Here is a 16,673-nt window from a genome sequence, read left to right as displayed (position 1 = left end):
TGGATGCGGGTGCCAGAGCGTGCCCCGTCCCTGAGAAAGAAGGTCCTTCCTCAGGGGAATTCGCCAGAGAGGGGCTGTCACGAGGAGCATGACTTGCACCTGTGCAAGAAGGCTCACTGGGGGAAATGTGTACTTGCGCAGCCCCGAGGGCCAGCTGTGAGCCAACGCATCTGCCCCGAGGGGAGCCTCTGTCTGAGCATACCAGATTGGGCAGTGGGAGGTTCTTGGGAGGCAAACAGGTCTACCTGGGCCTTGCCGAACCGGTCCCAGATCAGCTGGACCGACTGGGGGTGGAGCCTCCACTCTCCGCTGGGCAAGCTTTGTCTTAACAGCACGTCCGCTATCACATTGAGGTTGCCAGGGATGTGAGTGGCGCGCAGTGACTTGAGCCGCTGCTGACTCCAAAGGAGGAGACGACGGGTGAGCTGTGACATGTGGAGGGAGCGTACTCTGCCTTGGCGATTTATGTAGGCTACGACCGTGGTGCTGTCTGTCCTGACTAGGATGTGTTTGTCTCGAATTAATGGGAGAAACTTCCTCAGGGCAAAGAAAACAGCCAGCAGCTCTAGGCAGTTGATGTGCCAACGCAGCGGGGCCCGGTTCCAACGGCCTGTGGCTGCGTGCCCGTTGCACACGGTGCCCCAACCCAATTTGGAGGCGTCGGTTGTGACCAGAACGCGTCGGGACACCTGCTGCAAGTGTACACCTGCCCGTAGAAAGCAGAGGTCTGTCCAGGGTTTGAGGGTTTGGCGGCAGGCGGTGGTAACTTTCACATTGTGCGTGCCGCGGCGCCATGCTCGTCTCGGGACTCGAGTCTGGAGCCAGTGCTGAAGTGGTCTCATATGCATCAACCCTAGCGGCGCGGCCTCCGCAGAGGATGCCATATGCCCCAGGAGCTGTTGGAATCGTTTTAGAGGGACCACGGTACCTGTCTTGATGGAAGCAAGGCATTTCAGCACCGACTGAGCATGCTCGTTGGAGAGACGTACTGCCATTGAGACTGAGTCTAACTCCAAACCGTGAAAAGTGATGCTCTGGACTGGGGAGAGCTTGCTCTTTTCCCAGTTGACTTGAAGCCCCAAACGGCTGAGGTGCCGGAGCACCTGGTCTCTGTGAGCGCATAGTAACTCTTGCGAGGGGGCCAGGATGAGCCAGTCGTCGAGGTAACTGAGTATGCGTATGCCGGCTTCTCGGAGCGGGGCAAGAGCTGCCTCTGCGACTTTCGTGAAGACGCAAGGGGACAGAGACAGGCCGAAGGGGAGGACTTTGTACTGATACGCCTGGCCATCGAAAGCGAACCGTAGAAAGGGTCGATGTCGAGGGTGAATCGAGACGTGGAAGTACGTGTCCTTCAGGTCTACCGCTGCGAACCAATCTAGATGCCGAACGCCAGATAGATTTTGTTTCTGGGTGAGCATTTTGAACGGGAGTTTGGACAGGGTCCGATTGAAAAGGTCCAAGATCGGTCGTAAGCCGCCGCCTTTCTTGGGTACAACAAAGTAAGGGCTGTAGAAACCCTTCTTCGTTTCGGTTGGAGAGACAGGCTCTATCGCGTCCTTGATTAGAAGGGAGGCAATTTCTTCGCGCAGGGACTGAGCATGTTCGGCGTGTACTGTGGAAAAATGAACGCCCACAAAGGGGGGCGGAGACCTGGCAAACTGAATTGCGTAACCGAGTGGAATTGTCCGGTGCAACCAGCGTGATGGGCTGGTCAGTGAAAGCCACGCATCTAAGCTCCGTGCTAGGGGCACCAAGGGGACGAGTATTTTGGACGTACCCGGCGGGGCTTCGCAGTGGTGCGGAACAGGTAATGTGGCGTCGGGAGGCAGTGAAGCGGCCCGAGGCTGCGGTGCTGAGAATAGACTCAAAGCACTTACCTTGCTCCACGCACCCGGTTCGTGACTGAGGAGGAGGTCTGATGTTGGCGTCCTCTGGACTCGTTTGAACCGGCCGGCCAGGGAACAGTCGTGGGGCTGAAGGCGGGGATGCCGCGTCCAGGAAGCCGGGACTGTTGAGGCCTGAAAGCCATGAGAATGGCATTTGCAGGCCATGTGACCCAGAGACAAAGGAAATAGCTCTTTTATTGAGGGGCTGCGGCAAATGAAAAAACACAAGATTCTCCTCCCAGCCCTCCACCGGGGGACAGAGCGGTCTTAGCACCTCCGGAGCTAACGTCTTGGACTCTGGGTGGGCTGTCTCAGGAGCGCCTGGGAGCCTTCCGGGTCCTCGAGGGGGTCCGTGAGACAGGGGGCGTGTGCTTCCCGCGGTTGGCTCGATGCTGGGGCTGAGAGCTGGGCCCGGGTTGAGGTGGAGCAGAAGGTTTCCTGGCCGCGGGAGGACGCCCTCGGCGAGCAGACGGGGCATGAGCTGTAGCGGCAGGCTTGTGGAGAGGCATGATGTGAGAGATGGCCTCCGTCTGTTTCTTCACCAGGGAGAACTGCTGGGCAAAGTCCTCGGCGGTGTCGCCGAAGAGGACAAACTGGGAGACAGGAGCGTTGAAGACGCTGGACCACGAGCGTGGCCATCGCCTGCCCGAGCGCCTGCGCTGTGACCTTCGTCACTCACAGGGTGAGGTCGGTCACTGAGTGCAGTTCCTGCAGCGTGTCGGGATCAGGACCACCCCCGTGCATGTTTCATAGTGCCTTGGCTTGATGGACCTGCAGGAGAACCATGGCATGCAGGGCGGAAGCAGCGCGTCTGGTAGCGCTGTAGGCCTTTGCGGTCAGCAAGGATGTTGCTCTACAGGTCCGGGAAGGGAGTACAGGGCATAAGTGGAGTTCAACTGCCCTGTCCACCTAGGGAATCGCCGTGTACCCGTGGCGCGCTCCGCCGTCGAGGGTGGCGAGGGCGGATGAGCAGGTGGCGGTGTGACGAGTGGAGAGGGGTGCTCTCCACGAAGACGTCAGCTCATCATGCACTTCCGGGAAGAACGGGACTGGGGTGGGACGAGGCTGTGAGCGGCGTCCAGACCCCAGGAACCAGTCGTCCAGCCGTGATGGCTGTGGGGAGGATGGAGGGTTCCAATCCAAGCCCACACTAGTGGCTGCCCGGGAAAGCATGTCGGTCATCTGCGCGTCGGCCTCAGCCTGGGCGTGCAGGCCCGAAAGCGGCAGCCCAGGGGAGTCCTCAGCGTCAGATACCACGCCCTCCGATGCCGCGGCGAGCTCATCGACTCGTGTAAGGCGAGTCGCCGTCACCTAGGAGACGGATGGGAGTCAACGAGCGTGCCGGGGTGCGGGTGGTCCGAGGGGGCGTACCCTGCGGAGCTGCACTCACTGCCATCCCCAAATCGCCTCCATCGCCAACCGCATCGTCCTCAATCCCGTGGGAAGAAGGAGCAACGCGGGGGCGGCTGGATTGGCTTGCTTACGGTTGTAAGCAAGCCAATCCAGTCTTCAACGGTTGTAAGCAAGCCGCGACCGCAACGTTGTCATGGTCATGTTCTCGCAGTGAGAACATGAACCATCCACAAACGCAGCCTCGGTGTGATCGCTACCCAGACACACGAGACAATGCCTGTGGCCGTCTGAAGCGGAGAGCACTCTACCGCATCCAGGAACAACACTGGGGCGGAAAGGCATCTTTATAAAGATGCGTCCTTAAAAGGACGTTCAACGCCGCTGTGTTTTGCTCTTTTAGAGGAAATTATTCTTTTAAATAAAATCACTCTTTTATGAAAAAAACTCGTGAGAGTATTTTAATCTGCAACTGTCGATGCGCCCAAGGGCAGGAATGCACAGCCGTGCAAACAGGAGAAAGCCGCTGTTGTGCGCCGTAGAATCCAACAGCATGCAGCAGAGGAATGTTAGGAACTCTGTGTGTAACACGCAGCAACTGCAGACACGACCATCGGCTCCGAAGAAATTTTATGAATGAACTCCCGTAATTGCGCCGCTTAAATACCCGTATGTCCGGGGGCGGGACATGCAAATACCGGCTGCCAACTCTCCTTGGCCTTTTTTCATAGATCAGAGGTGGATATCGGTGCTCAAGAGAGACCCCTAGTGTCGCTTCTCTGACACAACGTGGAGAGAGCGACAGAAGGGGAAGTGGAGTTCTGAGTGTGACCACTGAAAACCGGAAATATTGTGTTTAAAAGAAATTAAAACATACCGTTTGAGTTGGATTCGCCATCTCCCGCATCCTCCTTTTCCCTAACTGTGAACTTTGTTACACTGGTGCCGAAACCCGGGATTAAGGGAGGAAGAAGAACGCTGCCATGGATCCCTCATCTCTGGGCGACATGGTCAAGACCCTCACCAGATATCCACAAAACACAGCATCAGGCCCTCCTTGAGCTGTGCACTGAGCAGGAGCAGCAATTAATTGTGCTCCTCCAGGCCCAAGCGGAGGACCGGCAGATGTTCTGGAGCTTGCTTCACCAGGAGGGTGTTGCCGCTGTGACCACGGACCCCGTGAACACCCCGCCCCAGGTTCCGCTAAACAAGATGGGCCCCCTAGACGATCCGGAGGCCTTCTTGGAGCTCTTTGAACAGACGGAGGTGTATGCGGATGGCCGAGCACCCAGTGGGCGGTTCGGTTAATTCCACTGCTGTCTGGTGAACCCCAACTCGTGGCGCAGCAGTTACCAGTGGAGAACCTCCTGGTGTATGCTGACTTGAGAGAAGACATCCTGCAACGGGTCGGCTGGACCCCCAAGCAGCAGTACCAGTGCTTTTGATCCCTGACCATTGGTGAGCACGGCCGCCCAATCTTAATTTCCCAACAGCTCCTGGATGCCTGCTCAAGGTGGTTGCTGGATGAGCAATGCGACATTGGAGCCATCATATATCTGGTGATATTGGATAAATTCATTGCTCGACTTCCGAGAGGGACGGCGGAGTGTGTCCAGGGCCACCGCCCAATGTCAATGTCACTCCAAATGACCATCCAGTTTGCGGAGGACCATATGGCAGCGTATTCAGGAACTTCCATCAATTCCAGGTTCAAGATGAGTCTTTGGGGATAGTCACAAGGTGAAGGTAAGGTGTATGCATGCGGATATCCACGATTATCCTATAATGACCGTGACGATTACATTTTAGGGACAACAGCATAGTGTCAAGGCTGCGGTTAGTTCATACCTCACCCATCTGCTAATTTTGGGTACGAATTGGCCAGCGTTTTCCACTGGAAATTTGTGCGGATGGGTCCTGTAACAGAGCGTTTCAGTGTGGGTTTTGTGATGCGCTGGCTGGGGAGGCGGAGCCAGGGGTGTCTACTTCAGTTCCACATCAAGATGACATAAAGTAGGGTTAAGCCTCCGCTTCCCCAGCCCTTAGAGGATTTCCCGCAGGGTATTTCCCTCTGGAACAGACGCGATGCTTACGATACTCTTAAGCACACCTTTGACCAAGTGAAAGTGATTGATGGTCACCATCTTCAGTTGTATCAAGTGATGCAGGATGCTCAGACAAAGTAAGTTATAGATACAGAGGACCCGTCGATAAATGTTATTCCAGATGGCTCATTATAATCCGATAGTGAGTCACTTAGACACTGAAATGTCTAGTGGCTCATTTCTATTGGCCGGGAGATCACGTATGGTGTGCGGCATACCGCAAATGTCAGCTGGTGAATCTGCCGTACACCATATGCCGGCCCGCTTCCTTGATCGGAGGTCCCCTTTGATAGGATAAGCATGGACCTCGCCTGGCCATTAGAGCAAACAGCATGCAGGCATCGCTTTGTTGTGTTGGTTCTGGTGGACTACACAATGCAATATCTGGAAGCAGTGCCTTTGTGCAATATCTCAGCATGTAGTGTTGTGGAGGCTCTCTTCAAAATTATCTCCTGAGTGGGGATTCCAAAATAAATCCTCACTGATCAAGGACGAACCTCATAAAATACCAAATACCATAAAATACAACCCCAGAGGTAGTGGTATGCAGTCATCCCTACTGATAACACGAGCACACAAAAAAAAGTGATTAGAGAAGAATTAGAAGCCATGCTTGATATGGGAGTAATAGAAGAATCCCACAGTGATTGGGCCAGCCCGGCAATGTTGGTTCCAAAGAGCAACAGGTCGGTGTGGTTCCGTGAGGATTATAGAAAGGTCAATACTGTGTCTAAATTTGACATGTACCCAATGACTTGTATTGACGAACTGTGAACTTTGTTATAAACACACTTAATCAATCTCTTCAGAGACAGATAGATGAACTTCATTGATCCCTGAGGGGAAATTCAGGAGAAATGGACTGAACAGCCCCATGTATAATTAAGAAATTGACATACTGTATATTAACTTGATTTCAGAGCCAGACCTCCAGCTTAACAGGTGTGAATTCTTCCACAAACCACTAATCCTTAAGATCATGTTTTTCTTTCCAGTAAAAACAGCTTGAAATCCTTAAAATAAGTTACAGTTACTTTGCAAATTTGTATAAGATAATAAGAATTGTTGTCAGAGAATACATCTTCAATTTAGCTTTTTCATGTTATGGGGAGAGCAAGAGATACAGATCGTAAAAGACAGGCTTCGTAAAAGGCAGGAAGTGTCAGTGGAATGGCCCAGGCATGAGCGGGGACCGATGGCCGCAGACGCTCCCCTCCTAGACCCGTCGAACCTGGGGCGGCACTGTTAGCAGTCAACCAGGCGGCAGGTGTGAGGGGAAGGCGGGCCAACCTCTAGCTGTTAGCCGTGACGCATGCTGTTCTCCCCCGGCAGGAGGAGACGTAATACTGATCTTAATTTTGGTGAAACTGAAACACTGCTCGGTTATCATTTCCCAGGGTTCTTCGTCCTTCCAAAACTATTATTCTGCAAACTTCTCCATGACTCAATTTGAATGCTTTTTCAGAACCTGTAGGTACTTTAAATATGCACGTAAAGTAAAATAACTAGCACTGCACCTGAAATTTTTAAGGGCCTATTCAGAATGCATCCTTGCATTTAAAAAAAATGCAAGACACAGCACAACGAATGGTTGTGTTTCACAGCCGGACAGAAATTCTGCGTAAACTTTTCACAAAACTAAAAATTTTAATGTTTAACATTTAGCAATGCTCCCAAACTAAATAGCAGACACAACAGTGGCACTACAGTGTGGGCCACCATCTTGATTTTTTGGGGTTGGATGGATCACATCAACGTTCTCAGATATCTCCGTTTTCCCTGTCCACACTACAAGCAACGACGCCATTTTCAAATTTAAAAAAGTCAGTTTTCGCTGGACATAAATGCCATCTCAGTGTGAATGGAAGGCCGAAACATAGACAAAAAGATGTGTCTTCAAATGAAAAATGTATTAGTATAATTAATTTTCTTTTGAAAACTTTTTTTCAGTTTCCTAACTTCATCGATTTTCAGTGGATGTGGTGATGGAGGTTTTATAAATGTTCTGTTTTTGGTGGAGGAAAACAATGCAATTAATGCGTTTTCAAACGAAAATCTACAAGAGTGGATGTGACCTTAAAAACGTGGTGCTCTCTGAAAACACTGAAAAACATTGAGATGGCACAACATTCAAAGTTCATCTGGCACATTTACAAAGAAAAACTATGAAAAACAGTGAAAATGGATGCAAAAACATATTGTGTATTAAGAGATCCCCGGTGATCTTTCTGCAATGACCTTTTAGCACTTAGCGGCTCCTCAGCCTCGACTGTGTTCTCTTCAGGTTGGAAGCGGAAGTCTTCAATATAAACCCCAAATCGGTTGTACAGCCAGCTCTGCATTCGCAAATACACTGTCTCCTTCTGCTGTTTGTCTATAGAAAGAGAAATCAGGGCTACTCAACTTTGGAAAGTTCAGGGACTACTGTACAAAGCAGAATCTCTTTAGCCTCATATGATACACTTCTTATATTTATTAATAATTCTTCTAAAATATGAGGCAGGTAGACCATGTGTGGTGTGCTTTGTGACCAATATCACCATATGAGAAATTTTCACTGCAATAGTAATTACCCTATTTAGTTTATCATTCTGAAAAAGTTGGGACTGTATGGAAAATGTTAATAAAATAAAAAATGAGTGATTAGTAAATTCTATTCACCATGTGCTATTATGCAAGCACTGCAACAACACATTATTTGATGTTTTACCTTACCATTTAACTTTAATTGTTTTTCTTTGTGTGTGTGTGTTTATACAGAATCATTTCAATTGAGATGATTGCAACAAGCTCCAAAAACGTTGGGTCAGTTGAGTGTTTACCACTGTGTAACATTACTTCTGATGACACTTATTAAAGGAGACCTATTATACCCCTTTTTACAATATATAATATAAGTCTCAGGTGTCTCCAGAATGTGTCTGCGAAGTTTCAGCTCAAAATACCCCACGGATCACGGATTTATTATACCATGTTATAAATGCCTCTTTTTGGGTGGAATCAAAAACACGCTGATTTTGTGTGTGTCTCTTTAAATGCAAATGAGCTGCTGCTCCCTGCTTCTCTGGTCTCCATGAATACAATCAGAGACAATGCTAACTTCAGCTACATTAGCCGTGGAATCAGCTAACAAGCACATTTGGAAAGATGATTTGCAAACTTTCACAAAATACAATGTTTTGGGGCACATTTACTTCAAAAACAAAACTTGTCCACTGTGTCTTCAGTGGTTCTTATGCTGCGAGTACATGAAGACTCTTATGTTCACTTTTACAGCCAACAACAGAACACTTAAGACGCTTACGAAGCGGAGACATTTTTCTTCTCACTGTATCTGCTCCAGTGTGGAAATATATGGCGGAATGTGTGTAGATCACTCAGGGGAGGATCTATGATAATAGGGTGGAGTCTGTCACCAGCTGTGGGCGAAGCCTGCTTTAACGTGACATCACTTAAGAGCAGAAACGAAAACCGTTCATTTTGACACACAGTTTTTGATTAATAGAATGTCAACACCATTCACCGCTGTATCTACAGATGCAAGTTAAGGTTCTATTATGCAAAGGAGAAGCACAGGGTGAATCAAATCCCTCCTTTTTGGTTTTATTAGCATTCTCTATACTGTCCCAACTTTTTGTAATTGGGGTTGTATTACATAATTTAGTAATGCCTTTTTTTGTTTTCTTTTTGGATAATACAGAAAGAGAGAGAGAGACATTTACTGTATGCTCCACATTCTTATTTCCTGCCACACACTAAAGAGGTTGGCCTGGCCTAGATGGTCTACAAATTTAGAAAAGTGACTAAAATAACAGCGGAAATTTTCCTGATGCATCTAGATATGCCTCAATACAAGTTTACAGTCACAGTGGCCACACTAACTTTCTGAAAAACAACAGAAAAAAGCAATAATCAAATAGTGTAGGTGGCTGTACAATAATGAAGTATCATTGCAAAGATCTGGTTCAGTTGCATTGATTTTATGCCACTTTTTTGGCAGCATTTAAAAGAAAGGATTTCACACATTACAGCTCTGTACCAAAAACTAGTGTGTTGTCTTGCTGTCTACTGGCTACATAAGCACCAACCTAAAGTCTCAGATACACTTGAAGTTCTTCTTCGTTCCTTGCTAAGAGACAGAAAGAATGTCAAAACAGCTGAGCAATGGCATACTGTTTATGAACATTTGGACACCACCCACACTGCTGGCTGGGGCTGGCTTTAAAAGAGCATTTCAACATGAGACACACACTGTCCTTATTAAATGAGATTCTTATTTCTTCTTATTCTTCTTATCCTAGGCATGGAATTCACCACTTGTTGATAATTTAAAGTAATAAACATGCAGTAGACAATGTGTAATGTGTCATGTTTACATTCTGCATTCATGGCACTAATGCTAATTCTACCACTAACACAGTTATTGTATTGTATAGACTAGGGATGACGCAATTATACTGTTTCACTATTAACCGCGATTAAAAATGTCACGGTTAAATTAACTGCAAGAATTTAGAATCTATAGTTAAACCATTAAATGCTTTATGTAGACATGGCAAAAATAATATACATAAGAATTTGTAATCCTAAATGTGAAAATTCTTGTGCATGTGTGGGTACTGGAGCTGTTGCTATGGGTACAGACGGTGGCCACATGGTGTTTAGCCAGATGCCGCGGACTGAACGTGAGCTTTCATATAATGTGAAACTGGGGCTTAAACACACAAACTACAAAATATAATTAGATCTACCAGAATCATATCCACCAAAAAAAGCTATTTATATCGGCTGCTGGGGAGCACTTAAACAACTGAAAATGACATATGTACATTATGCAGCCAGAAGTCGTAGAAAGAAACGCATGCTGACATTGCTTGTAATTACTATCAGTAAGTTAACTTTTTTTTAAAGTTGAGGATGAAGAAGCAACTTTTCAAAGCATTGCTTCTGTTCAAATTAAACGTGTTCAACAATAAATGTAAATTTGAGTCATTATCGGACTTTAAATTGCCTGCTGTGAGTAATGTTCCCATTATTATGAATAGTCCACAGGTTTATTTGTGAGGTGTTGTGGACAGTAATTGTATAGTCTGTTGCTGATTCTAGACAACGGATTGCTTTAATAAACTTTTGCAGAACAAAAAACCTGATGGATGCTTTGAACTCTGCTAAATGTCACGCACCCACAACAATCGTACTTTTATGCACTTTTGAAAACATACGCTCATTAGGGGTGTTGTGCCCTAGATTGGAGCATCTCTTATTATGTACCTCCTATTTATTTATTGTTATTTATCAGTTTTCTTATTGTAGGGCTGCTCTTAGCCTCCACATCTCCCCCAGAAATACAGCCACAGTTGTTCTATGTTATGCATTTTTTGCATCAGTGCTATTGTATTATAAGAAAAATTGCAAATAATCATAAAACCGGTTATCCACAATTTTTTCTCAGATGGTAATCTCACAGTCAAAAACTCACACTGCAGCATCCCTAGTATAGATTTCAACATTCAACTGATGTTTGCGTCAAAGTAGGTGGAGCCACCAGCTCGGGATGACGTGGACCAATGAAAATAAGATGTTTAACAGCCAGTACAAAGTTTTCCAGAAAGTTCACTCTGGCAAGCTGTTTTAAACCATTGCATTGAAATAAAAACACACATTCTTGGCCAGATTTGATTCAAAATGACGTTATGATTTTGTATATTAGGGCATTAATTGATACAGGACCTCATAATGCTCTACATAGGTTGCAACTCCACAGGTCACAAATATACTGCTATAGAGTATATAGCAAACACATTTGGTAAATGTGTCCATTTTTAATTGGATTCAAAAAAATGTATTATACTTTTATTTTATTTTATTTCGTATACTTATATTCCATTACACTTTTTGGTATTTAATGAAGTATATTTACAATCATCATTTCTCTAGACTTAAACCCTTTTCAGATGGGATTCATTTTCTAAACAACGTCTGTGATTTCATGTACTGATTCGGAAGGGAATAAAGATCTCTGTGTTTATTACAGAGGTGGGATTATCTTTTTTCAACATGTGGGCGTTACAGAAGGTTGAACACATTGAATTAATTTAGGTGATTTTCTGTTAAAATTTTAAATGTACATTTTCCAAATTAATTATTAAATTTATGGATTTATTTCCATAACTATACTGTACATTATGAATTATGTATTATAAAAACTCAATTAAAATAAACTTTACCTTTCATAGAGTTTATAGAAGTGGCTGCTTATAATAAACCCACTAAAATAAACAAGACTAAAATACTAAAATAAGTATTTTACCTGACGCTGATTTTACTGTAGCCAGTCTGAGCCGTTTTAGCTATTTGGCTTTTTGATTTTATTTTCTTATTTTTTTGTCAGATGGCAAAAAAATCTACATTCATATTGAAAGGTGCACAGCAGGCAGAAGATTGCCAGTCTTCATGCAGTAGTTCATGTAGGTCAAAATACACGAGGAGAAGCATTGTGAAAATTCAATATCAGCATTCACAGACATTCGCAATCAGATGGGTTTAGGACCCTAATGTTAGCTGAAAAACAAGAGGTTGTGAGAGAAAAAACACACACTTGTCAGATTTCGACAGGATAATAATCACAAAGTAAGTCTGTGAAACACGAATTTCCCTGACCTCCTCATGGCACCATCTTGGATGAATTCTTTTCACTGAACTTGTCGTAATGCATTTTGTGATTGCCTTCAGCATGAAGGTTGAGATGCTGCCTTAAAATTTTGAGTTATGTTGTCTTTTTTTTTTTCCTAATTTGGAACGCCCAATTCTCAATGCGCTCTAAGTCCTCGTGGTGGCGTAGTGGCTCGTCTCAATCCGGGTGGCGGAGGACAAATCTCAGTTGCCTCCACTTCTGAGACCGTCAATCTGCGCATCTTATCACGTGGCTCATTGAGCGCGTTAACGCGGAGATGTAGTGTGTGTGGAGGCCCATGCTATTCTCTGTGGCATCCACGCGCAACTCACCACATGCCCCACCGATAGCGAACCACATTATAGCGACCACGAGGAGGTTACCCCATGTGAATCTACCCTACCTAGCAACCGGGCCAATTTGGTTGCTTAGGAGACCTGGCTGGAGTCACACAGCATGCCCTGGATTCAAACCAGGGGTGGTAGTCAGTGTCAATCCTCACTGAGCTACCCAGGCCCCCGGTGTTATGTTGTCTTTTAATCAAGGGGAGATGAGAAACAGAACTGAGTTTTGGTGTGCTGTGCTCCAGTGCTATGGCTGAGACAAGTGGAGGAGTAACAAAACAAAAATGAATACATCCTGGGACATAACATTGGATAAAACAAGGTATCTTCAAAAGGCATGGGAATACTTAATTTATATATACTGGTATACTGGATTGCTCATGGTCAGTCCGCATGGAATCAGTGCCTGGATCAGTGCCTGGAGCGATCAGCAACACAGACAACCAGAGCATACTTTGGCCTCATTGCAGCTAAATGTTGCTGCCTACCAAAAACCTTTGTGTCAAGAGCATGCTTATAATGCCTTAAAATGCAGTCTATGTAGAGAGCTCACTAGGGTTTGGAACAGAACTTTAGACAATATACTGTAAGCAGCTACACGTGATACCATGTGTTCACACCTTACATAAAACATCAAACACTGTTTATCTCCTTAAGTTTCCCCAACCACATAATAGATCTAGCAATAAGTATACCAGATACATTGCATTAACTTCGAAAGTCTGACCCCTAGACTTCATTACAATCCATGTGTGAGTCTGTTTGCTGTTTCTAATGTCACACATTGTGTTGCGTTACCTGTGCCGTTAGCTGCAGTTTGCTGCTCTATGCGTGGAGGTTGAGGTGGAGAATCTTCACACCTGCACCAGAAAACAAACAGTAAATTATATTTTATTTACATTGTTATTTAAAGGTTAATTCAGACAAATCTTTAATACAAGATCTCCGTAATTGTGCATATATGTTTATAAATTAATGATCTTGTTAAAACATGATGCAACATAATTATATTATGTGGTATAGTATCACCTTATAAGTTATGTTCAATAGTAAAAGTGTTTAGATGTTGAAAGATAGCATTGTTTAAGGAACAGGGAGAAAGTAAGTGTTTATGAATTGATAATCTGTGGTTTTACTCGTGATTAGTATGAAAGTAAATAAAAGTCACTGCTGTTTTAGCACCTCTAGTGCTCATTTTACCAGGAAACTGCCACAATACATACTAAGAGCCACAGATTCTATAACTGTCTGACTGAATGACCTCTGCATATTGATAGAGTTATTATCAGAACCATCCCCCAGCAGACCTGTCTCTCACACTAAACATGTGTCGTCAATGAAGTGTGAATCAATTAGATGTGGCATTGTTCGTTCAGTGGAAAGAACACTATGTTCATATATTCACTGACGTCCTCCTGACGGGTCAGAGGTGATGGGCTGTAGAAGATTTTTATAAAGTTCAGCCTGTAGCATGGGGCAGCCCACTGCTGTCAGCCTCACAAAATGTCATAGTCGCACAGAGAGCAGCACAGGTCCACTGAAAGCTGCCAAACATGCATCAACTTACAGCAAGAAACAAGCAGATTGCTCTCAAGAATGCTGTAAATCGTCCTCAATTTTAAAGTTTAAAAGTGTATCATTTTCAATGTTAAAATACTTGTATCACAGTAGTCAACTATAAGTAAGACATTTGTAGGTTCATTTCCTGAAAAGTGTAAACACTGGGATTGTGAACTGAGCTTGTCATCTGGGCCAGTAAGTATCCACCTAGCAAACACCAAAAATACCCTAGAAACCCCACAGAACACCCAAGAAAATGCAAAGTAATAATGTTTAACCACATATGCAACATAAAGGTCAAGTGCTCCTCAATTTACTCTATGTTGGAGACCTTCTGTGTACTCAAAGTTTGTTTGTTTTGGTGTCTATATTTTAGTAGATGGCTCACTTGGTCTTCAGAGCTTCACTCAACTTCTGTTCCAGGTCAAGTCTTCTGCAGCGTTCTCTCTCAAGCTCCTGCTTAAGGGTCTCCACATTGGTTTCTTCTCTTAGTTTCTGTAACTCTTCCTCTGCAAGATAAAAAAGTAAATACCACATGCTTTTAGGAACCTAAAATACAAAGACATTAAAGAAAATATGGAATAAAAATGTACCCTATTTACTTCTTTAATACCAGTTATTGGTCTTACTGTGCATATGAGTGCATGTTATTCCTAAGAAGCAAAGACTCAGTGAGCACACCATATTGTTCAGGCAAGCTTCAGATGTAAGCTCAACTTCGACGCAAACCTCATCTTCTACAATTTTCAAAAATGCACAACTTTCTTTATTCCCATTACATAATTATTTCCCATTTACTCATGAAAACAGAAAAATTATATTAAAATGATCAATAATGAACTGTTTCCACTCCTACTAAACACTCCAATAATGGTGGATATGTGATGTCATATGATGCCTCTATGATATCATAATACAGTCTTTATGATATGATAATGAGGACTTTCTGATGTCATAATGGGATTTTATAATGTCATAATAGGTACTCTATGATGTCAAACAGGGCTTTTTATGATGTCATTATGGGTACTCTATGATGTTACAATAGGATATTATGATGTCATAATAGGGACTCCATGATGTCATAAAGGGATTTTATGATGTCATCATGCAGTCTTTAGGATATCATATTGGGCCTTAATAAAGTCATAATGGAGACCTTAATAATGTCATAATGGGGTCTCTAAATTATGTCAAAATGGTGCCCCTATGATGTCACAATAGGATTTTATGATGTCATGAGATTTTATGATTGGTTCCTCTATGCTTTTATAATACAGTCTTTATGATATCATAATGGGGCCTCTATTATGTCATAATGGAACCACTATGATGCCATAAATGAACCTATATTATGTCTTAATGCAACCCATTAAGACATAATATAGGTTCCTTTATGGCATTTATGATATCATAATGCAGTCTTTATGATGTCATAATGGGATCTTTACAATATAATAATGGTGCCTCTATGATGATATAAAGAGACCTATTTGATGTCTTAATGTGTCATTTATGATCTCATAATGAAGCCTTTCTGATAATTGAGTCTTTGTGATGTCATTTTGTGGGGCCATTATGAAGTCATCAAGGGACCTATATAATGTCATAGTAGGGTGTTTATGATGTCATAATACAGTCTTTATTATGTGGTAATGGTGCTTATATGATGTCATAATGCAATCTTTATTATATATCATATTTTGGCCTCTGTGATGTCAAAATGTGGTTTTTATAATGTCATGGGGCCTCTAAGATGTCATAATGGTGAATCTATGATGTAGTCTTTATGATGTCATAATGGCGCCTCTATAATGTAATAATGAGGTCTTTATGGTGCCGTAATGTTTTTTTTATTATGTCATAATGAGGCCTCCTTCATACTAAGTGATCATATTACCAACTGATCATGTTTGCGGGCTTCGTCTAGCATGTAAACTGCACATGCTCCTTGACCTAATTTACAAACCACAGCCTGCAGTTTAACTTTGCAGCTATGTTATTTCTTTTGGTGTTCACTTGTAAAAGTATCAAAAGTATCTGGAGAAATTTATCAGAGTAAAAGTATTAATTTTCACTCCAAAATGTAGTGAAGTAAAAGTTAATGTTAAAATAAATATTTATATGTAAAGGGATAGTTCATCCAAAAATGAAAATTCTCTAATTATTTAATGACCCTCCTGATATCCCAGGTGTATATGACTTTCTTTCTTTACCAGAACACATTTGAAGAAAAATTTCTCAGCTCAGTAGGTCCTTAAAATGCAAGTGAATGGTGATTTTTACTTTTGAAGCTCCAAAAATTACAGATAGTCAGCATAAACGTCATCCATACGACTAAATGAGCAACAATCCCTTTAAGTACAAATATTCAAACAAAGTACTTAGTACAATGACAATGTATTTGTACTTTTTACTACATACCTCTGGAAATATGTTGTTTAAAAAAGATGTGTTGAATTTTAGTGGTGCAGCATTTCACACTGACTTTACATCTTGTATTATTCAAGAAAAACTAAGTAAGATTTACATTCAAGACCAGTATTGTCAAGTGCTAAAAGGAGGTGTTACAAACATCTTTTGGTAAGTTACATTGTAAATATCATGCTATATAAATGTGGTCATCAAGTACCATAGAATAAACTTCTGATACCATCAGTTCACCATGGTACCAGCATCTGTTGTCCTGCTGAGAGCCTGCAGCTATGTACTCAACATTTTCTTTGTTCTTGGCTAAGCGTTATAAATATTTGAG

At 43.6% G+C, this 16,673-nt stretch overlaps 1 protein-coding gene across 1 annotated transcript in view; it reads right to left on the bottom strand.

Annotated features, from left to right (window-relative positions):
* The window catches only part of gramd4a (GRAM domain containing 4a), a 111,281-nt gene that overhangs the window by 24,191 nt on the left and 70,417 nt on the right, over nt 1-16,673 (bottom strand). Inside the window, exons 4-6 of the mRNA XM_052120506.1 lie at nt 14,307-14,427; nt 13,157-13,218; nt 7,580-7,715 (exon numbers count right to left, since the gene is read on the bottom strand). Of these exons, the coding sequence (XP_051976466.1) occupies nt 7,580-7,715; nt 13,157-13,218; nt 14,307-14,427 (319 nt within the window). The remainder of the gene's footprint in view (nt 1-7,579; nt 7,716-13,156; nt 13,219-14,306; nt 14,428-16,673) is intronic.

This window comes from Xyrauchen texanus, chromosome 47 (assembly GCF_025860055.1).
Source record: "Xyrauchen texanus isolate HMW12.3.18 chromosome 47, RBS_HiC_50CHRs, whole genome shotgun sequence".
NCBI lineage: Eukaryota > Metazoa > Chordata > Actinopteri > Cypriniformes > Catostomidae > Xyrauchen > Xyrauchen texanus.
Note: the sequence above shows the minus strand (reverse complement) of the source record. Positions and strands in the feature narration are given on the sequence as shown.